The sequence below is a fragment of the Pipra filicauda genome, unplaced genomic scaffold (genome assembly GCF_003945595.2).
Source record: "Pipra filicauda isolate LSUMZ 115617 unplaced genomic scaffold, ASM394559v2 scaffold88_size2543281_pilon, whole genome shotgun sequence".
Classification (NCBI taxonomy): Eukaryota; Metazoa; Chordata; class Aves; order Passeriformes; family Pipridae; genus Pipra; species Pipra filicauda.
This window is the reverse complement of record NW_024105075.1, coordinates 1,904,013-1,931,116: the sequence shown is the minus strand read 5'-3', so window position 1 is coordinate 1,931,116 and position 27,104 is coordinate 1,904,013. Positions and strand designations below refer to the sequence as shown.

Below are 27,104 nucleotides of genomic sequence, written 5' to 3'. Positions count from 1 at the left end.
ACTTTTGAAGCTGTTAGACAAAAGGGTAAAGTCAAGTCACCCTACTTGCAAAGTGCAACTTTGATTTTATTTTGTGCAAGAACATCCTCTCTAAAACCCTGCATGCCTAGATGTCCTTGCTTAGTCCTGTAAGTCATGTAGACTAGAGATACAAGTACAAACCTATGTGAAGGTGAAAATCACAAAGTTGCATAGTTTAACTGGCTTTAATTTAATGAATGATAAAAGAATGTAGGAATTTTATAGTAAGGCTTTACTACCATTCATGGCTCAAAATTACTATAATTAAATGTGTTTATGCAATATCTGAAATGAAATAAAAAAGTTTAATGGAAATTAAATCAAATTAGTCACTACTGAGGTTGAAAAAGTGAAGATGCTGACAACACTTCTTCTGTCTCAGCACATCCATTGGAAAATATTCCCTCTGCAAAGATCATAAATGAACATGGTAACAATGACATGGAGGTGAATTAAGACATCCCTAGGCAGACAGGATGGGATCTTTTATTGACATTGTTTACAGCACGCTTGCTTTTAAAAATCCCCAAACCAAATTTTTTCCACACTTCTACCAGTTTTGTCAGCTAACTCCCATGTAAATCAAGCCTCTGTCCCAGAGCAGTGTTGAGAGTGGACACCACACCCTTCAACTCTGTTAAAGGTTTATGGTGATTTGGTTTTTTCCACCGTACCTCTATCTCCTTCTGTGGCTGGTGAAAACAACATAATTATTACTGGCTTCACCTCTGATCAACCTGAAAACTTAAAACCATATGCACTGCCTCAAAAGATAGGATTGCTTGCTTTGCTCTAGTACCATACACAGTCTGACTAAAGTGAAAAAGATTATTCACTCCCTTGAAACAAACTGTATTTGTTCTTCACTGGATGTCATTTTTATGGCACTAACAAACAAATCTGAGCAACTACTACTCTGATAACACTTCTGCTCTCCTCCCAGTAGAGCACATGAATACTTTTGTTAACTGGTCATTTAGTAACTGTTAAATTTTAAATGTTTCATATTCTTTCAAATTTTAGAAGCTGGTTTCCAGTCAAATAAAAGCTGGGTGAATCAATATCCTAATAATAAATTCTTATGGGCTTTTATAATCAGTCCATGTATTTTTATTAGCTGGCTACTCAGGAGCTTTGAGCATGTGTTGTCAATGTCACAAATGGGAACAAACATTTTCAAAAAACCATATCTACAACAATCAAGTAGAACTAAGCATACATGAAATCCCCCACAAAAAACCCCAGAAAGTCAGATTCTTGGGGCAGTGAGGTCAGTACTTCCCCCTGGGTCTCTTCTATATCTCTGTAATGCACACCCGACCTCTACAAAACTGATCCTTAGCCCTACACTGATGTGAATTAGGAATCAAAGTTGGGTAACAAATTTTTCACATATTAGGGCTCCTACTACCCTTTTATTTTTTAGTGGATTTGAAACTGTGTGCAACTAAGAAAAGAGCAGGTCATTTCCAAAAATCATGTCTGAACGTGACTCTGAGAGTGTGCTAGAAAAGCCCAAGTACACATTGGTGCAATTGGCATGTCCACATGGTCCCAAGCCCTTCTGCCTGCACTCTCCAGGTGTCTGCCATGGCCAATGTCTACTACCAGAGCTGACTGGGCTCACTGTGGTCGAGCCAGCCCCTACCTTTAGAAAGAAATAGGTACTACTCACTTGGCTACATGGCTTGTACCCCTTCAGCTAGGCTTGATCACAAACATCAGTGTAAATTCTGTCTTTCTTGCACACAACTTTTCAGTTTGGCAGGGTGTTAGGGAGATAAACCAGTGGTAGGAACTGCACATTGCATGTAGGGGAAGGAGAAAAGGTGGCAAGGGAACATAACATTTGCAAGAGGAATAGAAGAAGAAAAAAACAGCCCAGACTGTGGAAAATCAGTTTTAAATTAAAAGCAATAATCAGTACCAGTACAATAAGCAATGCAGTCACCCTTGCACAGCTTGAATGCATGAACTAAATGACTGAATGAATTGCAGATTAATCAAATAATATTCACAGAATTAAAAAGGGTAAGCAATTCCACAATAAAGTACTCTAAAAAGCAGTTAAGTTTCTTCTGAGCAATATCTAGAAGTGTGCTTTGGTTGTAAATGAGGGCAGTTAGGCAAGGAAAGAAGAAGGTTGTTGCTTGCACTTGAATGACTAATAAGTATCCTCATTTCATTGCATGTCTACTTACAGTGATTAAAATTCAATCAAAATGTCATATGCCCTCGCCTCCTAAAACACATCTCATTTTACTTTCACATCTGGTATATGCTATGTGTATTATCTAAAAAGAGCAGAAAGATAGCTGAAGAATGCTGTCCAATTGCAACATGATGGGATTAATTCCCAGAATAATCATCAATCTTATTCTAAATAGCCACATAAAATGAGATTCAGCAGACTTTCTCCTTCCTACATGCTTGCTGTACCAAACAGTTCTTCAATTTGTAGATCTAAAAACATTCCCAAGACTCCATTATTTTACACATTTACCTGTGCATCAGAGGTATCCTTGAGCTCTTCTAGTCCTCTTATTTCTTGACTGCTGTTTTCCTCATTTTGACAGATAGCTAAAATAAGAAAGAATACATTGGAAGCAGGCAGATTTAAATCACAAGAAGCAGCAAAGCAACATGGCCCAGTTTAGATCAAAGAGGGTGACCATTCAAGAAACCTTGTTCAATCTTCAGCATTCTAGTTAACTCCTTGAGTGATTTTGGACAGATCCTGTTAAGGTGCACCTTATTGAGTTTAGACAAATGCTAAATACAGTATACTCTACTTTTCCCCAGGTAGTAAAATCCAGCACTAAACAGTTATATTCATGCTACTGTTAGTCCTGATAAAACTATGACATTTAAGGAAACTCCACTTTTCCATACATTGTAACAAGACCTCATGACTCATAAGGAATAAAAAAATCAGGTCTCCCTTTACTTCCATTATATTGCACAACATCAATTCAGACTAAACAAAATAAGCAGATTTATCCCTCACCTCAAACTTGGAAAATTCTTTGTAAGCAAAGTGATCTCAATCTCAACAAACACCACAACTACCCATGAGAGTCATCTCCAGAAATAAATGGTAGCAGAAGATGTTCTATTGAAAGTTCTTTGCTGCTGGCATAATAGGAGAAAACAGTAACCTCGCTCAATTAACATAACTTAAACCACTTAACATCAGTAAGTTTTGCCAGACTTTAAAAAAAAAGTTTTTTATCAAACTTGTAATCCCCAGAAGGGTCAAAACCAGACTACCTAGAAAAACAAGGAACCTCTTTTGAAGGGACCACTCAGTCTTCTGGATTGCAAACAGCTGCATCTATTAACATTTTTGCTATCTATATCCCATGATACCCTTTCAGTCAACACACCCACACGCCGTATTTTGTGGGACATTAAACCCTCAGACACTCTGAAATGTGACACATGGCAGGTTAGGAGTGTAAGAGCCGACGAAACACATGAAAAGTAACTTTACCTTACGCTGTACTCATTTACTTAGAAGAACCATACTTAAATATTGTCAATCTTGAGTACACATCAAATGATTTCCTGGTGTAGCCACAGCAGTTGTGACACCAAAAGTGTCCTTGAAGTGGTAGAGCTGCCAAATCCACTTCCTAAAAAAACACCAGGCTCATGGCTTTGAGGGATGAGTAGGAAGATTGAGCTAGTGTGTCTCCTCCTGCCTATCTCCTCTCTCCTTCACCCCTGCGCACCTGAGGTGGTTGTCACTGTGTGTGAACAGCCACAGCCCACAGCACAGTGTTTTCAGACAAGGATCACGAGTGGGGTTTTGCCTTAAAACTATGTCTGCGAGCTGAGGCAGCCCAGGATTTGATTGATGAACAAATCAGCTCTTGAGGGAGCAGGAGAAGGGCTGGCAGGTAGCAGTGTTTCCTTGACCAGGCACCCTCAGCTACGCTCTTCTAAGCCCTCAGACTGAATCTTTAGACATGCAAACAGCTTACCATGGCCTAGCTAATACATGTAACGTGAACCTTGAGGTCCAGTTTGGTGTGTCTGCTTGGGTGCTCTGGGGCTGCTGCAGACAAAAACCAGCCTAACATTTACGCGGTATCCAGCAACTTAGAAAAAAAGTAACTTTGGAGTGTTCTTAACCTCCAAAATAAAGCATATGGATTTATTTTCTTTTTCTGTGGATTTCTGCTGATACTGCAATGCCATATAGGATATAATTTTTCTTTCTTCCCCCACAGTTATGCTGTCCAAAAAAAAAAAGTAATAAAAATGTAATTATAAAAGGGTAAATAAGTAATTTTGTCAATACAGTTTATTCCATGCAGGGATCTTTTAAAATCCATTATCAAAGGAAAAAACAGAGCTCTGATATAAATCTTCACCAGTGGGTTTGCACATATCACATATCATACCAGCTAACCTCTGAAATTCAAGGTGGTTGTTGAAAACACAGGGTCAGACTACAGCTATAACAGAAAGCTCGTATAACAAGTATTAGATCCCAGAAGCATTTAAAGCTAGGCAAAATCAAAATGTGCTTGAGACATTGTGGCATATCCATGCCCCAGTATGAGAGATAAAATACGGTTTTTTATATATAGGCGTATCGTGGAGTTGTAAGATATCCAAGTTCCAAATGGGACCGGGTGTCAGGGTCTTTTCGGCCGGATAAGGGAAATATAAAAGTTCCTAAAAATTTAAATCTTTCAGAGCCATGTGGAAATTTTGTACACAGGGGTTTCTTCTCTCTCTTTGGGCTAAGAACAAAGGAAGATCCATCATTTTTGACAGAGGATGCCTTGCAGCCAATCGGAAGGAAGGGAAAGCCCCTTTTCAGAGAAAAGAAACCTTTTTAGGCAAAAATGAATATATTAAACTTATCTGAAAAGGGTGGGATTTTGAGAACCTATAGAATGTATGGAATTTAAACCCAAAGGGTCTTTTTCCCCGGAAACTCGGTGGGAGAAAGATCCAGTGCACTGAATAAATCCTTTCCTTCATGAGTTTATGCCATCTTTCTAAATTTAAAAGAGGAATTTTTTCTCACACCAGCTTGGAAAAGGAACAACCCAATGACACAATAACTAGTGGGATGGCCTGCACAGTCATGTGTGGCCCCTGCTTTCCTAGTGCAGGTCAGGGTTTCCAAAGGCAACATGCTCCATCCAACCAGGGTGGGGGCTCTGTGCACTCCCTTCCCTTGTAACCCACCTCCCAGCCATCCTCCCCAAGAACTGCCTCATCCTCTTGCACACTCCCACATGTGCATGACCCTGTTCTACCCACTGACACTGTGAGAAATACAAAGTGTTCAAGACATCCCTTTGCTGAACGCTAGTCAGAACAACCTGCATGAGAGAGGAATGTTGCAATGCCAGAAGGCACTAACAAAAGCTAAAAATTGGTTGGTTGAGCAATTGCTCAAAATGTTAAGTCTGTGGCTACATTAGCAGGAACACATTTCCCCAGCTCTCCTTTCAATTTTCTGATTTCTCCTAAAATCAATTTGCTGTAGCCATGATGGGCAAAATATCCCCACAGACTCTGGCTATTAATCACAGCATTTAAAGGAGTGGCACCTTGCTAGTAACAAGACCACGCATCCAGGTTTAAGTGATTTACATTGATCCAGCCAGCTTTTCCAACAAGGCTGAGCAGATGGGCGCTCTGCAAACAGCTGTGCCAGGGGAAAAGGTTAGTGGCTGCCAATTGGCTTCTTGCCACAGGCCTCTGTTACAAGTGTCCCCTTCCCTGCCCAGGGCCAATGCAAACACCCCAGAATATCTTCGACCAAAGTAAACAGGCAGACATTCAAGGAGCAGCACCGTGCTGAGGGGATGGTGTCTCGCAGGGGAGCTAATGACAAGAATGACAAGCAGCAAACACCCGGAATTGAGGGCAGTAATAGTTCTTACCCGGCACAAAGGGAAAGAGGGTACATGTTCACGACCCCCAGTGAACAAAGGTATCTTTGGGTGTTGAACAATTTTAGCATGAGCAATTTTAAAGATGAAGAGAAAATTACCCCAGTTTAGGGTGTACCCTAAGAGAATAACTTAAAAAAAAAAAGAAATAATGGTTTATATCACCAATTTAATAGCTCGATTCTAAAAAACCTGAAGAAGTTCCTAATCCAGCTTTCTTAACCCAGCTCTCCTTGGCTTCAAAGTTGTTTAGACTGTGTAAGGAATGTAGAAAAGAATCAGTAAATATTTTCTTAAAGGAAAGAAAAAAGTCCCAGACGTCACACTGATGTCCTTGCAGCTCTCTTGGGAAAGTGGGAGCAGTTGGTGTCTTTCTTATGAAATTTCCATCGCAAACTTGATTTTTGTGACATCCTTGCCTCTTATCCAAACCCATGAGAACCAGCCACAATTGAACCATTTAACTACACCCAGGGAGCAATACTCAAGGAGTCACACCACTTCACACTTTTTTTCCATCATAAGAACACAGTCCCTTGGAGGCTGAAGTGGCCACACCAACAAGCAACAACCCTTAATTATATTCTCTTGGTTTCAGTAGGAAAAGCTTCTTATACGCTTCATCTATAAAATAGGAAGAACACATTCCCTGAAATATTCTGGTGTATTTAGAAATTTATGGTACTGCGTAAGAAATTGACTGCAGTATTTCTATACCCGTTGTGCCTCCTAACCCCATAACAACTCACAGACACCCCTTGAGTTGGCCCAGGTGCTGCCCTCACAGGCTATTGTGCATGCAACACAAGTTCTGTCATAAAATACAAGAATTCAAGGATAATTTCCCACTTACTGTTAGTTGGCCATTTATTGTTTTAATAAAAAAGTTCTGCCATCGCAAATTCAAGCATAGGAAAAGTGAGCGGAAACTTAGGGTGGGATGGGAAAGTATTTCTCAGGCAAGTGTTGATTCTGGAACTGTTCATACAAAAAACTTGTGAACTTTGGAGCTGAGCCAAACATTTCCTTCTCTGCCAGCATAAATCCAGCTTTGCTCCCTGATACAAACATCCCAGCATGTTTTACAAAGCAGCAGCAACAGGGAAAGGCAAAGATGGTTTACCCTGATCTATATGTATCTATTAAATGTTATGTTTGGGTTCAGGCTTGAGACCAGAGACAGGAAAAAAAATGCAAACAGAGTGACCAATTCCCTTTCTACCTGCAGCATTTCTCCTTCTTTGGAAGAAAGGTCACCATGTATGAAAGAAAAAGATGTCAAACAAGCAACAGCTTGCTAATGTGCAGTTCAAATGTATCCTTTTGCAAATCAGCCAAGGGAATTCAGGATGTTGACTTTTTAAGGTCACTTAAGGATCACAAGGGCCATCATCCAATCTAAGTTCCTTGTGCCCCCACAGACCAGAGATGAGATTTTGCTAGCAGATTCTTCTGTAAACTAATGTTGGAACAGAGAGTTCTTCTGGGGGAGAGCCTTATCCTTTAGTAATCCCATTTCATCTCAATAAATCGGCAGAAAAAAATAACAAAGAGATAAGAAACAAAAGTAAATCATTTTATACCAGCTATATCAGCAGAATCAGCCATCACCTGGGAGTGTTAAAGGAAAGGGAAAGTAACCATTGCTCACACTGGAACCAACCAACGGTGCTCCCTGGCTTTTACAGCCGCGCCACAAATTTAATGTAGATTTAAGGCATTGGAAAGACTTTGTCTTCTTCAGCAACATGGAGCATTACAGGCATGTTAAACATGCTAGGCACACTGGCATGCAGTGAGGGTCACAACAATCACCGGCAGCACTGTAGACCTTCTCCTGCCTATGGAAGAATCTGCCAAGGGGGCCAGGGCTACCCACAGAGCAGTGCCTCCATGATACACTGTTCTGTATGCCACCAAATCGAAGGTAAATTAATCGCAGTGATAAGTAAGATTTTAAAGTCACAAAATAATACAATGCACATTAATTAATTTTAATACTTTGTCTTGCTCAACATAGCAGAATCATTCACCTAACTGAAAGTGGAAAGGACAGTTAAAAAAAAATCCACACATAAACCAACTCCTGGAACCCACAGTATTGCAGTCTTCCCAGAGGCTTTGCTGTATTGTGCTTTCTTCCTTTTCTATAAATGAAATTTCTCCTTTCTACCCTTCTGGCTGCAAAGATAACCTTCACAGCACAAACCAAGGTACTAGCGTCATTCTGCTACTGCAGCCAGCCAGACTGGAACAATAACACCAGGAGAGGTGTGAACTTCCTCCCTTTGGCTTAATAGGGTGTTAACTGTGAAAGATAATTATTTAAATGTTTAAGAGAGGACTATCATCACAGTTAACCATTTAGCTGCTGAACAGCAGGCAGGGACATCTGTCCATCTCCAAGCAACTGGGTGGTACCCACATGGTCATTCCAGAAAGCCAGCTTGGCCACCCATCACTGCTGGCTGTCCCACACCTCCAGTACTGACTACTCCCTCTCTGTGCTACCATATGGCATTTGGGACTTGTGGATTGGCAAAGGATTACTATTGATCTGCCTCGGTTTGATGAACTGGTTGAGAACAGAAAATAGGCAGCAGGCAGGGGACAGGGCATCCCTCAAGCTACAGTTGCTGCCAGAACCCTTGTGCCACACAACTTCCAGCTTCAGCCCTTGAGCTTGCTGTGAAGCCCACTGCACAACCAGGACTGACTGCCTTTTGGGGACAATGAGCCCATAAACCCCCTTGGCAGACACGCAGTTTGCCTCTGCACTACCCTAGGCTGCTCCTAAGTCTTAACTTGCTTAGCCCATTGCAAATCCTCAGGCATAGCCCTGGTAGCAGCCTGATCATGCGGGATCCCAGCTGTACCAACACTGCCAGGCTCACCTGCCCCCACAGCTGCTCCAGAGCTAGCTCTGCTCGACATACAAAGCTTGGTCATCCCTTAGGCTACATCACTCATTTCTCAGTGATGCTACTTCATTTCAAATGAGGATGTTAATTTATTATTTAGTGTTGTTCTTTAACCTGCTAACATCCTAGAACATCAAACCACTCTGGCCTTTCTAAGATTTCAATCCTTTCAGTACTCCGTGATCAAAATTCATATAAGAATCTCTTTTTTCTAGCCAGTAAGTAAAAGGTATCTACATGCCCTCTACAGATAAGAGAGCATACCACCTTGGAAGAGGTAAAGAGCCTACTTCTGAGCAGGAGAACTTTGTTTATTTGACAAGGCAACCGATTTTCATTGCCTCATCCCTGCAGGATGATTATACCCTGGTTTTTTTCTGTCCCTGTCAAACCAACACTGTTGAAAAGACTGCAGGAATCTGCAAGAATATTCCCCTGGGGAAGGCTCCAGAATTGCCAGCAGCCTGCACCAGTTGATTTATTGTCAGCTGCTAGGAACCTCACAACTTCTAGCATTCTTATCTCCCGAATTTTTTGAGAGGCATGCTTCTCTTCTGGTTTGTTTTCTGGGTTCTTGGGGGGTTGTTTGTTTGCTTGGTTGTTTGTTTGGTTTTGGTTTGTTGTTGTTTTTTTCAAAGGAAGTTGTTGGCATGAAGCTTAAAGAAAAAAAACAGTAACACCCCCCCCCCCCCGTTTTTTTAAGTCACATAACTCTAAGCTAATTTCATGAGTTTTGAAAACTTTACTATTATTTTGAACAATGGAGCTTGTGGTATCTGTTGTTATTCTTTGTGGAGGGTATACAGCAAGCTCTAGAGAGACCGGTTACTATGGCAGCTCTGAGCTGTTTGACAGTGTTATAATGTTTGCTGATGCTTATTAATTTATCAGAGTGGAAAAAAATGAATAGCTCATACTGACACCACTGGGGAAACTAAAAGCCAGATCCTCTAGGCTACATAAAGCACTAGTGCTGAGCAATGGAAAGGAAGATGAGCAGCCAGTAAACGCTTTGCAAACCTCAGATTTGGGGACCATTTTAGACCAGACCATGTCCTCGTGCATGCTCCTGTATTTTCCAAGTTCTATTTCCAAATTAAAGGGGGAAAACTAACAAGCACTGAGTATCTCTGAAATCCCCAAAAGCTGCATATAAAAGACAGCGATAATCCCAAGAACAAAACCCTCCAACTGAGAATTGGTTCCTTATTTACCATGAAACTTTAATCTTTTGTCAGAAATTACTGAAAAGAGAAAGCTTTTTAAGCTCATCCTTTACATGTTTCCCTTTATTAGTAATACAAAATTTGCCTTTGAGCTTTCTCATTCCTTCCCACTATTTCTGCATATATATATGCAAATTATCATACAGATTCCCCTTCACTGAGTACACTACATATCTCTGAAACAGTTGGCAGACCCCTGGGGGGTGTTGCCCAGACAGCTGTGCAATCAGCTGAGTAAATCAGCTAATTAAAGAAACAAAGAAAATGCAAAAATTATTAAAGACAGACTCTGGCTTACATCGTTGTTCAGCACCTCTGTATCTAAAAAATCACAGCAAGCACCAAGCACAGGACAGAATAAAGATGCAATCGGTGAATGAACTATTGCACAAGTGACAATGATGACATTTTCTCTCAAACACTAATCTGGGATTCTACGATATTTATGCTTTGTGGTTTAAATCAATTTAACATAAATTACTCCAGCATTTTATTTTACAATTACAAAAGAGTGAAGTGTAATGTTGGTCTCATAACTGATTTCTGTATGTAAAGAATGGTCATTAACTTCTGCTTGACCTTAGATGCAGAACTAATATTGAATTTGCACAGAGGAACTCATTATGCTGGTTTAGTTTCCACACAGAAAAATAAGTTCCCAAGGGTCTCAGTGCTACAGGCCATTTCTCAGATCTCAAAGAGGAAACAGGACTCCCAAAAATGATGCAAAACCATTTCCTCTCATTGAAGAGTTTATCAAATGGGACAGATAACAGCAAGGGTCAGAATCTGCCATCTAAGCAGAGCAAAGCCAGTGTGGTAAGAAAGGAGGCTGACAGATGTAGATTTGGTCTTGCTGATCCACATACCATTAAGGCGCCATTCCTTCCCACTGCAGCTGTATGACCACAGGAAGGACAAACCTCAGTTTAAACGAGGCTCAGGTCTGCCTACAGTATATAGACATGGTAAATTAAAAAATTAGTGTACCAAGTAAAGCCACCTGTATTTCCCAGCTCAGTCATATAACGGTCGCTATTCTTTTCACAATATTGTACAACTGGTTTTGTTAGGAACTTCTATTTATTTAATTTATCAGAACTGAAGACTTTCATCTGGCTTTGAAGGGCCATATTTCATCCAAGGTAGTGGTGCATTAGAAGAACATAATTTGTAAAACACCTCCGGCTAAACAAGGGAGGCATTTTTTAATAGATAATCAACTACTGTTGATTCATGTGGCCAGAGGAGGTTTGGTTTCCAATGCCTGACCCTTTGTGATGCATAAAAAGATGAAGCCACATTTTACGCCCACTTTGTGAACATATGAAGTCCTATTTTTTATCAAGGGAAAAAAAATTGAAAACGACATGCAATCACTCTAGGATTACTACAGGAACAGATAAAAGCTTTTTTTTTGTGTACCAATAGCAGCCCAAGGAAAACCATTTAATGGCTGAATGCAGAAAGTTTTAATTTTACCCAGTACTTTTAGACATTTGTTCTCATGTGCATGACATTTAAAAATTTTTTTAAAACATCACATGGCAGTGAATGTATCAATAGCAGTGTTGCCTGAAACAAGATGATGGAAGGATGGAGAAGAGCCCATTATGTGATCAGAGAATGATTGCTGGGAACAGATCAAACCAGGAGGTAAGGGCAGTTGCTGAGCAGGCTGGTGCAAAGTGAAACATTGCTCTGTATTCCATGGAAACACCCCCCAGGCATTGCCAGGAAAGGAGCAGGAAACAAAGAGGACTTTGAATAAATAAATTCTGTGAACTCACTGTAAATGCCTCTCGGAAAAACCCTAGCAAAAAAACCACTCACCTAGAGGATGGCTTTTTTTTTTTGCACAACTGCCGTCTTTCCCACCGTACTGTGCTAACTCTTTTTGCATATGTGCAAAATATCTTTCACCTATGCAGCTATTCTGCATTGCTCATTTCTTCTATGTGAGGACCTTATAGATCACACAGAAAAAACTACACACAAAGTTCTACAACAACTGCAAAAACAAAACCAAAAACTGCCAAAATCCCTCCCATCATAATTCCCACCAGAGACCTCTTTTCTTTCTTTTTCCAAGACTCAGAGTCCATTCTGCTTTATATCAGCTACTGAATACCCATAGGCTGTCAAGTATTACTGTGTCGTCCTTTCACTGATTTTGTCCAGGACACTTCCCACCCCCAACATTGCCCAGGGTGGGCTCAAAGCAGGTGGTCACAGATTCAGCCACAGCACAGCAGAGCTCTGTTTGTGTCACACATAGGGTCCCTGAGCAGCCAACACCAGGAGCACCATTCCCCAGGGCTAGAAGGGGTCTGACCCTGCCTTTCTGAAGTGTTGTCATTTTCTTGGTGTGCTTGATCTTAGGAGTAATGGAAGAATCCCATGTGATGCAACAAGACATTGGTCCCTAGAAGTAGGGATTCCTTTCAATAAGGCCTAAATGTTTAAAAAGGATTACTTAAAGAAGGTAATGTTATTAGAATCATAGAATACGCAGAGTTGGAAGGGACCCATCAGGATCATCAAGTCTAACTCCTGGCCCTGAGCAGGACACCACAAGAATCACCCTCATGTACTGTCTAAATGCTTCTTGAACTCAGACAGGCTTGGTGATGTGACCACCTCCCTGGGGAGCCTGTTCCAGTGCTCAACCATCCTCTGGGTGAAAAACTTTTTCCTGATATCCAACCTAAACCTCCCCTGACTCAGTTTCATGCCATTCCCTTGAGCCCTGCCACTGGTCACGAGAGTGAGGAGATCAGTACTTGCCCCTCCACTTCCCCTCATGAGGGTATTGAAGGCTGCAATGAGGTCTCCCCTCAGTCTCCTCCAAGCTGAACAAAACAAGATTACCTCCCTTACTTCAAGACATGAAATCCTTAAAGCACAGTGTAACTTTTAAAATATTGCTAGCTATGTTTTTGGGTGAAGCTTTTATTTTGAACCACATTTCAGTGGGTAGAGGAAAAGTAAAGATATAGTCACCATGACCTAACAGAAGCACGATACTCCTGCACCTTCACTTTGAGTGGCCATTTCTTCAGGGTGAATGCTATTAGTACTATTTGAGGAAGAACTCTCATTTCACACATTTTGCTAATTCTGACTTTTGCTTTAAATAAGTGGATGCTTGGAGGAATTAGAAGTTGTAACAAAATAAGGTCTTATTTGAGTGAGAGATATTGTACATCTGCTTGTTCATAAAACCTGCAAATTCAATGGTACTTAATATGTCTGAAATTTAAACACAATGCCGAACTGCTCCATTCTTGAATGACCTTTGATCATGCATTTGAAACCTCATTTTTCAAGTATGTGTACAAATCTAATTCAAGTTTGTAATGTCCATTTTCTATATAACAACACCTCTACAAGTAAATAAAACAAATGACATAACATAAGACATTCAGATAGCCAAATGACAAAGTTTTTGCTAATTATTGTGGAATAAAGAAGTCTCACAAGGATCTGTGCTAATTGGGGAAATGGGCTGAATGGTAAAGATGCAGTTTCCTGAGTTAACTAAGATGATAAAATAGCTTAATACTGTCAAAAGAGTCTTGCTGGGCTCCTTCCCACAACTCTCTGCCTCTCCACCCTAACAAGAAGCTGACACCCTCACTTTGTATCAACTCTAGCACATGCTGCTGCCATACTATAAGATGCTCTGGCTGCCCCATCTCAAAAATAATTCAATAGGTATAGCAAAGATGATCAGACTTAATGGACTAGATTTGGTATGAGGAATGACTACCAATATAGCTTGGAAATGAGACAACTCACAGGGGTATGACAGATGTGGACAAAATCTTGAATAGTATGATGATGAACAGGGAAAGGATTATTCACCACTTTCTGTCACCAAAGAGCTATATCACAACAGAGTGAGGGTCATGGGGTATGTGTTGAAAACAAACAAGAAAAAATACGCTTTCACATACTACACATGTGAGTTGTAGGACTTGCTGACGTAAGAGATGATGAAGGTCAGGAGTATAAGCAGGCTCAGAAAGCAATTCGATAAATTAATGGAGAAAAGGTCTGGTAAGGTCTACCTTACCGGTCTACCAACAGTGTGGGTACAGCAAAATCCCTCTATCACAGGCTGGTAGATGCTGAGTACATACATCAGAAGGACTGTTTGTACTTGCTCTATTTCTCTACTTTAAGCGTCTGCTACTCATCACTCACAGTAGGATCGTAGCCGGATGGACTTTTAACCTGACCCAGTCTGACTGTTCTCATGTGTTTAACCGGGCTGACATTGCCTGGAGTGTGTTTGAGTCGAGTCACGCAATCAGCTCTGACAGCCGTGCTGTAGAGGTGGTGCAGTCGCTGGGAAAGGAATAGCTGTTCACAGCTTGCTTTTCATTCATGTCGGCAAAGCTCAAGCCCCAGTGACTGCTTCATATTGAATTGTCTGCACGGAAATAAAAATACTAAGCAAATCATATAGGCAGTTAGGTTCTGACAGAAGCAATTCAAAAGAAAAGGGGAAGGGTGGATATGCATATATATGTCAGAATACGGTAGAGGCAATCCAGAAGATCTCAAATATGAAGTTAATACATTGCAAAAGTCATCTTATTATAAATTATTATAAATAAAATGTAAATGAGCCACTGAAAAAATCAATAGAGGTAGTCAATTCAAGAATGGCATGACTAAAATGTATCTAATTATAGAATGGAAACCTGAATGTCATTCTTAAGAGGGACCAAAACAACACACAAGTGCTAGGGCTTTTGTGGCTGCCCTGCCCTCCACAGTGGAAGGAAAAAGTACCCACAGCCCTGCCACAGCAATACCTGGGGAGAAGCTGCAGTCACCCTCTTCCTACCTCATCCATACTTTGTCAGCTATTATCTTAATTAGCCTCTGTGTTCATAAATACAAAGACTAGAGCCATGCCCTTATCAGTTGATCCTTTGCACTAATAAAGTTATAGAAATTCTTTTAGGTATAAAGGGATTTGCTGGGTGATGCCATGGGGTGCAGCCAGGTTCATGCACAGAAATGCTCGGCATCTTGTTTGTAGATGGGATTAACACCAGTACAAAGCATCTACCTGACAGGTTTTGATCAGTTCAGATGTACCTGTGTAGCTATGCCACTGGCTAAAGCCTTCAGCCTTAGGCTATTTGCTGCTTTTCATCCTTGTTTAGCTACCATCTCTAACGCATAAGAAACATGTCACGAGCCATGATGAGAAACTGAGATAAATGCCAACCTCTGTAAACCTTTAGACTAGAGGCTGCATTTCTGTTATGTTTCAGCACATTTGCAGAAGCCGTCAGAAGCCAGCAAGGTATAAACAAACACAACAATTTAATGCCAAGTGCCTGCAATTAAAGACAAAACTTCCCTTCTGCTCCAGTTACTTGCTTTGCCAGACCTTTTACCAAACCACAGAAGACATCATTTCATCTATTTATTTCTAAGGTTAGGCAAGAACAATTTCAGTGCATTTTTATAAGCCACAGAGAAGTGCACAAGCTCGTTTCCCCCTCTTAGGTCACCTTTATCATGAGAGTTTTATTCTAATTAAATATAAATGTGCTTTCAAGTCAACAGTGTTACTGAGGTCCATCAAAGCTTCTGAATTACAGACCTTTATTTTACCCTGTTTTAGTTTTATTTGCAAAGAAGCTAAAAATGCTGAGCTCCCTCTGCATGAGGGCTCTCAAGGACCTCTCTGTCAGCCTTGCTATCAGAGCGGTATACTTGCAGTACACATCTGGAACACGAACACTGAACCTTTTTCCACAGTACAGAAGTTTTTGATTTTTCAGGTTCCTCATTTTTCCTTCAGCATCTGTCAGCTTTATGAGTTTCTCTTATTCTTCTACCCCACAGTAAAAACAGAAGAATGCCTGTTGGGGAAAGGCATTTTACCCCACACCGCACTGGCTTTTTATTTACTGGTAGCTGACATTCTCCATCAAGTCAGATCCTGTACTAGCAAGAACTTGATATTCTGCCCTACTCCACAGCAGGCTCAGGTGTCTACCTTGGTTTTCAAAACTTTTTGTCAGTAGATACAGTGTTTAAATCTCTGAAACAGCCAGAACTCTAACAGTTGTAATTACTACTTCACCTATGCATATACTAGGTAGCAAACCCCAGCTTCATTTAAAACAAAAACAGTTTCACACAGGTAACCAAAGGCAATATTGTCCCCCCTCCAAACATAGCAAACCTTCCTACTTGGAACCTCTTCACCTCTTGCAGCGGGATCTGTGGTGTTTGTGTGCATGTATAGATAGCACTTTCCATGCAATGCAACATAGTGATTACTACAGCAGTCCTAGACAAGTAAGACAAAGGCTTTAATCAGCCAGTTTTTCTAGCACAATATCCAGAAATTAAAGCAATTCAGGAACAAATTACATAGTCTTTGCATTAACAAAAAATACCTTTTTTCTTTTTTTTTCCTCCTACTGGTAGCGCTAACCAGCTATCTAGATGAAATATTTTGAAACACCACAATTTAAAAACCACCAAACCACTGCACAACAGCTTTGAGTTTTGGGCTGCTGGTCTCTAGGAAAGGTTTTGGTTAATGAACCCATTATCCACTGCAGGCAGCAGGTTAGGACCATGCCTGTCACCTGTGCTCCCCACTCATGAATTCCAGGGTGGATGAGCCAAGCACTCACGCGGTTCACACACCAGTCTGGAAGCTACCCAGGGCAGCTGGCCCACTAGCCGTGTTTCGATCTTTTCATGCCAAAATAAACTATTTGTCTGATCTTTGAGGCTTATTTCCTGGAATTATATGGAGTCTTGGAGAGGGTTAGAGGAACAATATCTTTGAAAGATGATGTGGCTTTCAGCTCCAGAATTACTTTCTCTGAAATATGCTTCAGTTCACTAGGCACAGCATACCACAGCTTGATTGCTAACAGTAACTGCTATGCTGTGAATTTAACCATCAGCAATAAAATAAGCATAATCAACTACCTAATTTACTCTGCACCTACAGTACTAAAGGCATTAACTTAACTTAGACCTTACAGTTATGCCTGATCACGTACCCATTTTTTATAGTCATCCAAGATGAGGCATAAAGAAATGCAGATTTCAACAACAAGCACGCACTTGCTGTCTAAAGAGGTATCTTTTGTTCAGATCTAAAAAGATATTTAAAGTGTTTACATTAATGTATTAGGAAAGGCTGGACAGCACTGCAAAAGTCTATAGGGAGCTTTGTTTATTTAAAGTTATGGTTTTTAACTCAAATATTTTTACCTGCTCAATGTGGGTTGTACACTAGTATAAAGGAGACTAAGACACATCCTCCTCTCCCATTTTCATCTCCTGCACCTCATTCCTAATCCAACCCCCAGCCCATTTTCTACTAAAACAACCTTTTATGTAACAATCCACCAAAAGGAAATGAGAGGCTAATTCAGGTTAAAAACAACTCATTTTGGGAAAAGAGTTTTATTTATTGCTAGTAGCAACAATAACATTTGCTGACCCACCTGCTGAGAAGCAGGGAGATTTCTTATACCTGTACAAGCAGCAAGTAGAAAGTACATGGCACTACACTCTTAGTCCATTTGACAGGAAAAGAAAATACTACCTTGAGCCCTTCTTTAAAATAGCCTGTTTTTCTCTTCACTCAATCAGGGCAGAAGGATTTCCCTGTTCAGCCATTATAAATCAGGTGGGACTGGGGTGATACCAGGTAAGGGCAAGTAGCTGAGAGGTGTTAACACCATCAACTACTACACCAGTTTCAGAGGCAAAGCTACTACACAAAAGCAATTCAGGTCTGAATTCACACTTACGTTTGTGTTCTCTTTCTGCAGATTTACATCTGCAGATGACTGTGGATGTAACCTATGGGTACTACTATTTCTGGACAAAAATGCATCCAACCATATCTTGAATATTTTTATCACACTTACATTTTCACAAGAAAAGATATTGCAGAATCACCTGCCACATCTTGATGCCTCCAATTTAAAACACCGTGTTGTATGTTGTGCATGTGTTGTGTGTTATAAATTTTGTGCTGTACTTGTAAGCCACAGATAAATATATACAGATATTATGACACAGTATTATTAACACATCAAAAAATAGCTCAAGAAGTGCAAGATCCATGACCTTGGTTTCTCAAAAAATCACTGAAGATCACAAGAGATGCTTAGTGAAAATACTCCTGAAGACCTGAATGGTTTTGGGAACCTGCTAAAAAACTTAAGGCAACTCCACCTCTGTTTTACTCTAGAAATACATTCAATTTGCTGCAGATTAGCTTCTCTATACATGAAGATATCAGAGAGTTAACCCCGTATAGAGTCAAGTCTGGCCAAGTAGGTTTTGTTAGATCCCATGGAGTGCTCGGAAAACACAGCTCCCTTGCTTCCTCTCCAGCTCAGCAATGCAGACACCACCTCCTGAAGCATCTGTGCAAGCAAACGCTGACAGAGCTGAGATGACCACATATTTCAGTGCCTTTGCATTGTAACAGTAGCATTTGCTATAAATGCTTTTACTGTCAGAGACTTTCAATTATCCATTTACCTTTCCTCTTCTACTGCCCCAATCACAAAGATTTCCTTTACAGCCATACAAATGTCTAGACAGGAAAGGACACCTTTGGGCATGAAGCTGTCCTTTTGCTCCAGCATAAAGAAAAACACCTGGATGGGCAGGCAAAACACTGGTATAAGGAAAAGATGATATATGAGATACTGAGCCATAAAAAAAATAATAGGGAACTTACCAACTTATTGTCTTAAATGTAACTGAAATAAAGACATCAGCTTCTTTCCTGAAGTGCCAGCCCAGAGAAAATGGTGATTTTTGCAAGAAAGAGACCCAAGTTCAGATTCACATGATTTTACCACAAAACACTGACTTTATCAGCTAGGTTATTAGATGTGATGTGATGAGCTAGAGGAAAGGAAGCTTGACTGTAATTGCATTGTGCTTATACACAGATTCTCCATCACTATCTTTGCTTCCCCATGTTAATAAGACAGCAATGACAATTCAAGTACTTCAATAAATGATAAAAGGGAGCAGTGTTACAAAACCCCCTCTAAAGTTCAGCCTGACTCACCTGACTTCCTTGCTTTCAGGGCAATGACAGCAGCCAGTTCTCTCTGTACCTGAAACATCAGGAAAAGAAAGGATGGTTATAGTCCCTAGCACAGTCAAGCAAAACAAAGTTCAACACTGGCAAAATACCAGCTATCAATTCTTTGGAGCAGTCAGCTGCATGTGGAATTATGCAAGTATCTGGTTTTGAAACTACAGTCAGTTTTCCTAGCAAATCTATTTCCTTTTCAGCTGGGCATTCTGTGACAACTTTTTCGTTTTTAATTTAATTTAATGTAAATACCACACATTCCTTAGGGAGCGGGCAATTCAGTAGCCCGACCTGTAATTTATTTGCACAGCGTATCTGTTTCACAAGTACACACTTGAAGTTTCTCCCTTTCCTTGTTACATATTTGGTTTGCCTCTGATGAGCACACTGTAATGCTGATTTAACGTGTGACTCCAGGATAAGCAAGTTCTCCATGTTGAGGTTTTTCTGAGGTTCACGTATATAATTGATATTAACTTTTTGGATCTTTCAGGAGGAAACAACCTCTCCTAATAGCATGGCTGATTGTTTCAGGACCAAAATTTCACTTGAGATGAACATGCAGAAGTCAGAGGTATCTGATTTTCAGTTTTACAGGCTATCTCACTGGTCTGGTCTGTGATGACAGAGCCCTGCCACGCTAGCCAGCTCCATTCCTCGCCCTCTTGTCTCTGCATTCTTCATATTTTCCCTATACTGTCTACAAGGCCAGCTACTGCCTCTTTAGCCAGCTTGACTCTACATCCACTTTTCTGCATAGGTCTATTCCTTCTTACATAAGTTCTTTTTCTATCATTTTCCTATGCATTTATTCTTATGCTTCAGATTTCTTCACCATCATCTGTCCCACTGCTTGCACGTGGCCTACAGCACCCCAGACACTTCCTCCTGCATACATCTCAGCTCCTTCCCTCCTCTGCCTCATCCACACTCTCAGATCCTTTGAACACCTCTCATCTTCTTCCAGTTTCCCAAATTTTCCTAAGGCAGCCTGCCTCTAGTATCATAAATAAATAAATAAATAAATGGGACATTTCAACTGTTTTTTGTAGGGATTGTCTGACCCCTCTGTACAAAGTCTCCAACAGCACATACTAGCCATCTTGTCTAACAGACCTATGCAAAGCTCAAGGCTATTCTACAGTGGGAGTTTTCACATCCAGCTTCTGAAAGCATGTAAAATTTCAAACATCATTCACAAGACGTGGTTTGATCAGAATGAGGCACAAAGCTCACAAAGGATTCCCCAAGTAATACAATTACTACTAACTGTCAACATCCCACTCTTATGACTCTGAAGAAAAGTTTGAAAATGTGAAAGAAGAATAGTTAATATTATATTGGTCTGTGCAGAAAGACGGACAAAAACACTCAGGGCATCTCAGTACAATAACTCCAACACCCACTGATCAGATACTCAGCAGCCACCCAGCAGTACGCTCTACATGTGTCAGAAGGCAGTCATACCAGAGGCCACATCCTCTGCTTGCATCCTTCCTTCCCTTGTGGCAAAGGACCAAGGAGATGGTCCTTGCAAGGTACAGGATCTTTTCTATTCCTTGATGTTGCCCTACTGAGAGGGACAAGAGTTTTCTGCCACTCCAAGCAGGAAAATATGAAGGCAGTGCCCCGGTTTTCTTAAATGTCATCCTGTTTCCAGCACAATTGTGCAAGATGGTAGTATTACCATCCCTTCCTTCCTTCCTGTACACCCATTCCCATGTCTGGAGAAACGTTATTCATGGCTAATGTAAGCATGAACTGAAAGTAAAATGGGAATGAACAGTTCTTCCATGGAAAAACAACTTGTGTGCTTGCTTGCAGCAATTACTATACGCTAGTAATAATACATACAAGCTATCCAGAGTGAGAGGGGGATTTTCAATAAAAGCTGAAGTTGTTTCTGAATAGCACCAGCACAACTTTTCATGACTACACTGCTCAGAGCTTCTCTCCTCATTAAGCTCAGCAGGAGATACCAATGTTGATGCTTCGATTCTGGTCTATTCTCACTGGTTACTGACAGTAAGAAACAGTGCACTGATGTCTCATATTTATCTTTTAGCATTTAATAAATACATTATCCCAAGATTAGCCTTAGAAGACACTACAACCTGCAACAATTGTAAACATATCACTTAACCCAATTAAACAATTGAAAAATGCAAATCTCTCCGTGAGTGTGAAGAAAAACCCATCTGCTCAGAAGAAAAGGCAGCATTGTGGCATCCTGCAGTTATATTTGCAGTATTACTTTTGCATATAAGGTGGCACTTGTCAAGTTTGAAAGACAGTGTTAAAATCACAAAAGGCTGTTTTTCTATATTTTGTCTATATTAAACAAAATATCCCATTGCTTGCTGTGTGCCAGGAATGCAGCGGGAATATTACTTAACTTGAGCAAAATCCTTCAGCAGGAGAAAATATATTTCTCTAGTGTTACTATTAAGCAAAAGTTTCTTCATCAAAGGGTTCCATCCTGACAACTTGATGCTCTCTCTCACAGGATTCACTCCAATCACAAAGAATTGGTACTGCTGAGCATCCTTCTGGATTTGACTGGTGTCCCTAGATTTCATAATCAACAGGTTTTTGTCTATTTTAGCGTAAATGCACTTGACATCTCTGCTGGACATGCAGTTCCTATGCATCATCACACCAATGGAAATCCCTGCACAACATTCATTCCTCACTGCACAGATGCTACACATTATCATACTTCTTCCTAACAGGATTTCAGTTACTGCCTGTTTGAAAAGATCAATAGTTGCACATTACATTGAAGACAATAATGCAGACTCAAAGTAAAATATATGTTCAAATAAGAACCACACCTACCATATTGCGATATTAAATTAAAAAAAAATTGGTTTATACATACAGCTTGTATGTATACAAAGCTACCACTATTTAAATACTATCCCATTTTGAGTAGCATTGCAGATGTCAAAACTGATTCAGTTTAAGGGTCAGCTTAGCACACAGTATTTACATAAATATTATGAAAATCTGAAAGAGAACATTTTGAGTGTGTTGTTGGTATGTTATCACATCTCAATCAGGTTTTTTTTTGCAATCTGAACAGAAAGAGTGTGCATACAGAGTGGTACCCAGGTACACTTCTGTGTGATTAAATACAAAAGGTATATTTACGTGGGGAGTCTTGTCTTCAAAGAATAGAGGTAGAGATTTTTGAAAAGTAAATCACAACTAATGCTCTTCTCTTATCCACGAATCTGGTCATTTATCATAGAAAGCATAGCTGTTCATCTAGCAGACAGTGCATACCACCTTTACTTTTTTCCCTTCTCTTTTTTCTGCCCTTAATAGTCCTTAGTGAAACAGTATTCCAGATATCAATGTGCCAAACAGGACCTCAGATCTCGAGACAAAGTGCCAAACCTCACAGAATTTCAAAATTAAATCCTGCAACAGAAGTCTCTAAACAGCAGGGTTTTGAAAAATGAGAAGAGTATAGTTCATATTTTTGCATCTCAAATTACAATAGTTTGATGTGCTCTAAATAAAAGTAGTATTGGCTGATGCCTTAAAGTACCAGAAAACCATTTTCAAGATACACTTCATTAAAATCCTGACACTCTTTTCTGTTTTATCACAAGGTAAGGTAAAAGCTTTGCAGCGGAAACACTCATAGTTATCCCTCCGTGCTCTGGTTTTAGCAGATAAAACATTGAATATGAAGCTGCTCTTCGGGACATGACAGGGGATACATGACAGCTCTGGAATGCTTTTTTAAACCTGTGAGTAATCATTGCATTTTCTTAAAAATTCATGACCAAAGAGATTATGTGATGCAAATGTATTTCCAAGGGCACTTTGCACTGCATGCATGTCAGCTGCCTTTAAAATTTAAGTTTGATGGTGTTGTCGATGCCTCATTGTAATGAAGCATATGCTATCAGCATACAATTTGATAGGTTAAAAGAGTGATTTATATTTTAGGCACACAGATTCCTCCAGTGTTGCTTGGGCTGGATCTTCACAATCCATTTAGGTTTGAAAATTTGGGACTTCAATCCCCTGAAAAGAAAAGCTGACAGAGAAACTTTCTTGTGACATGAGAAGAATGTTTTATTCCAAGAAAACCAAAACAAAAAACAGAAGAGACGGCAGTGGGATTTGTACCTCTAAACCTCCAAAGTCAACTGTAATCTTGGACTGCTTTAGTGTTGTCTGGAAGTAGGGGTTTGGGGTTTTTTTTCCACTTCTGAAATACTGGTGTGGAGGGTATCATGAACAGGATTCTGAATCACGAATTCTTCAAGGAAGACTGTTTTGATGGTGTACAAAATACATAAACATTCAGTAAGCCAAAAAGCCATAGTGAACACATTTCCAGCCATGGCTAATGCCTTCACTTTTTGTTTCCAGATCCTGCTTACAGAACCCTTTTTTCCCATATAAATTCTGAAGTTGTCTGTAAAGAAAAAAAAAAGTGAACCTTTATACTGCGGAGTTCAACACTGTTGAATGGTGTAAGCTGAGGGTTCAAATTTCCTTAGATGTAAAAAGGTTCTCCATAAAGTTGCAGTGAGTGCCTTAGATCCATATCTACTCTATGGAGGAAAAGCAATATTCTAGAGGGATGAAATGGAAAAGTTCATATACAGATGTTAACGTTTGGAGGATTCTGCTCTGGTCTTGTGCCTTCTCTCCAGGGTGGACTAGAAAATCATTACAGAGAGCCCTCAAAGTTCTGTGGAAAATCAGAAAATGCAGGAGAAAAGATCAGACTTCTTGAAATCACCATGGCAATAGATGGGCTCAGGCCATCTGGAGTTGCAACTGCCTAATTTTTCTTTAGCTAGTTAGCTACAGTAATAAAATGGTTCATTTAAAAAAAAACCCTGTCCATGTGCTCTACTGCTGGAATAATTCAGCATGTAGTTCAAAGGTTTGACCTTGCAAGTTAGATGTGAAACACTCTGAATTCACTGTCAATTAGGTGTTTGAGGATATGCATGGTACTCAAGTGTATCCAGCAGCAGTTAGATCTAGTTCTTAAACTCAGAAAGTCACTTTGTTTTGTTCAGTGTTTCTCTTTTTCTTAACTGAAAAAATCTCCATTATTCTATTTTTGAGAGGTAAAGCTTCTGAGGGATACTGGCAGTGTTTTATAGAGTTGGTAGATTTTGAGTTTTTCAAAAGATATAACTTTGCAGAAAGTATTTAGTGTTTTTCTATTTTTTATTTCTTTGGAACTAAAAATGGGGGATATTGAGGTTTTGAGTTCACCTTTCATTTTCAGTTAAGAACAAAAGGTAAAGAAAACAAGGAGCTTGAATACAGAGAAAATTTGAAAAATATAAAAAAATTAAAACACAGCCTTTTCTCATGTCATACATTTTAAATTATTTTTGAGTAAGGTTGAGCACACAGAATCATTGGCTTTTCAAACACATTACAAAATGTCTTTTGTGAAGACATTTGTCTTTAAAAAATATAAGATAAATTCTCCCTCCCTTCCATTTTTCAGCAATTGCAAGATAGTACTTCACTTACTTTTCTTAAAATAGCTCTTGTCCTCATGCCTTTTTCATAACAACGGCTTCTTTCACTTTCATTTCTGTACTTTCTCACATACCCAAAACAGAACTAACACTAATTCCATGATTTATGTGTGACATTCACAGAACCATACAATCACAGAATGGTTGAGGTAGGAAAGCACCTCTGGAGATCATCTGACTCAAACCACTGCTCAAAGCAGGGTCAGCCAGAGCAAGTTGCTCAGAACTGTGTCCATTTGAGTTCTCAACATCTCCAAGGATCAAGGATGGAGAGGAGACTCCACTACCACTCTCCTGTAATCTGTTCTACTGTTTGATCACCCTCACAGTAAGTAAGTTTTTTGCTTATGTTTAAGTAGAATTTCTTTTAGTTTGTGCCACTCCTGTCACAAGATGTCACTGAGAAGAGCCTGGTTCCATCTTCTTCATTCCCTTCCATCAGGTATTTGTACACATCGTTCCATGGTTCCATGGCCTTCTGTTCTCCAAGCTCCACTCCCAGTTCTCTCAGACTCTCCCTGTAAGTCAGATACTCTAATCCCCTGATCATCTTCATCGTTATTTGCATACACTCCAGTACATCCATCTTTTGTACCTGGAGTTCAGAACTGGACCCAACACTCCACATGTGGCACACCAGTGCAGAGTAGAGGAGAACAATCATCTCCCTTAGCTTAAGGATAACACTCTTACTAACACAGCCCAGGAGGCACTTGCTTCCTCTGCCACAAGGGCACATTTCTGGTTCAATCTGCTGTCCACCAGGACCCTCACTCCTTTTCTGCAAAGCTGCTTTGAGCAGCTTGTATAGAAGCCTGAGGTTATTTCTCCCAGATTCAGGATATGGCATTGCCCTTTGTTGATCTTCCTGAGAATCCTGTTGGCCCATCTCTCCAGACTGTCAAAGGTCCCTCTAAATGGCAGCACAACAACAGAATTATTTAGGTTTGAAAAGACCTGTAAGATCATAGAGTCCAACCGTTAACCCAGCACTGCCAAGTCCACCATTAAACTATGTCCTTAAGTGCCCCATCTACACATCTTTGAAAGGCCTCTGGGGATGGCGATCCAACTATTCCTCTCAGTTTTGCATCACCTGCAAACCTGCTGAGAGTACACTGAAATTATACAGATTTTCTTAAATTGAGTGAATTTAGCCTAACTTTCTGAAGTCCTGTCTGTCTGCATCTTAGAACAATGATCTTACAAAAAGATAAACAAGATGTACAAACTTCTAGCAGAGACAGGATAAGCTGTTGTTTATTATGGTGAAGTTTACTGAGGCTAAACATAGTCGGAAAGCCAGATACTCAGTTTTTCCAGGTGGGTCTCCTCATAATTTTATGATAATCTACACCAGGATTGCTGAAACCTTCTCTCTCCCTTTGCCTCCCGTCCCATCATTGCCTTCACATTGACATTCAGTTGACCAAGAGGGTCTGAGTGTAAAGCACATGGCACAAAAATTACCATGATCCTCCAAACTGGTATGTCCTGGGCTATGAAAAGCATGTATTCAAAGAGAGAAGGCTGCAGCAGTCCTTGCTTGGATTGATTTTAATAGCTTTGGAATTGCACACTAAGGCCTCAGTAAAACTTTCCCCTTCCACAGACTAAAAAAAGTAGTCTGCATAGACAAACATCCATTCACTAAGTCTTTAATTTGAAGGGATCAAAAACATAACAATATTTCAAACATGATCAGTACAAACTTTGATGCAATGACCTTACCGCAGAAGTGAGACGAGCAAGAATTTCAGCGTTGGTTTCTGCCGTATCTTCTATTTTTTGATCAGGCCTTAAAAAATAAAAATAAGATTTTTATCATTTCTTTCATTCTGTTTCAACATCTTTTGATTCCTGGAAAGTAAGGAACTATGCAGCCACAGGCACTAATGTAAAAGGGCCTTTGAGATTCCACATCAAAATGATGACTGCAACATGACAATAATTAATCGTGTCACTAACGACAGAGTACACTCTTTGTCCCTTGCTGTCAAGAACTCTTTTGATCAGACCAACATAAAGCAGTGAGAGAATTCTTCAGCTACAAAAATATGATGAAGAACTGAAGAATGCAGGACCCTCTAGATCAGAGTTTTTTATGAGACTGCATATTTCGCTTTGCTAAAAACATACTCTATCAACGGAGCAAAGTTTTCCATCTGCCCACCACCCAGCTTTGCTAAGATGTAGAGCAGCACCTAAGGAATGTAAGCTCATGTAGATGAAAACAGACAACATCAAAATAACTAAATGACATGTACAGTTTGATATTTAGAAAGAATAACTGAAAGTGAAAATAATACATTTAAGAAGATATAAATTAACAAACTAAAGCAACAGTTGAGAACATT

General features: G+C 40.0%; 1 protein-coding gene across 1 annotated transcript in view; it reads right to left on the bottom strand.

The window, feature by feature from the left end:
- The window catches only part of RAPGEF5 (Rap guanine nucleotide exchange factor 5), a 163,051-nt gene that overhangs the window by 99,103 nt on the left and 36,844 nt on the right, over positions 1-27,104 (bottom strand). The window contains exons 6-8 of the mRNA XM_027738414.2: positions 26,479-26,545; positions 19,187-19,235; positions 2,525-2,601 (exon numbers count right to left, since the gene is read on the bottom strand). Of these exons, the coding sequence (XP_027594215.1) occupies positions 2,525-2,601; positions 19,187-19,235; positions 26,479-26,545 (193 nt within the window). The remainder of the gene's footprint in view (positions 1-2,524; positions 2,602-19,186; positions 19,236-26,478; positions 26,546-27,104) is intronic.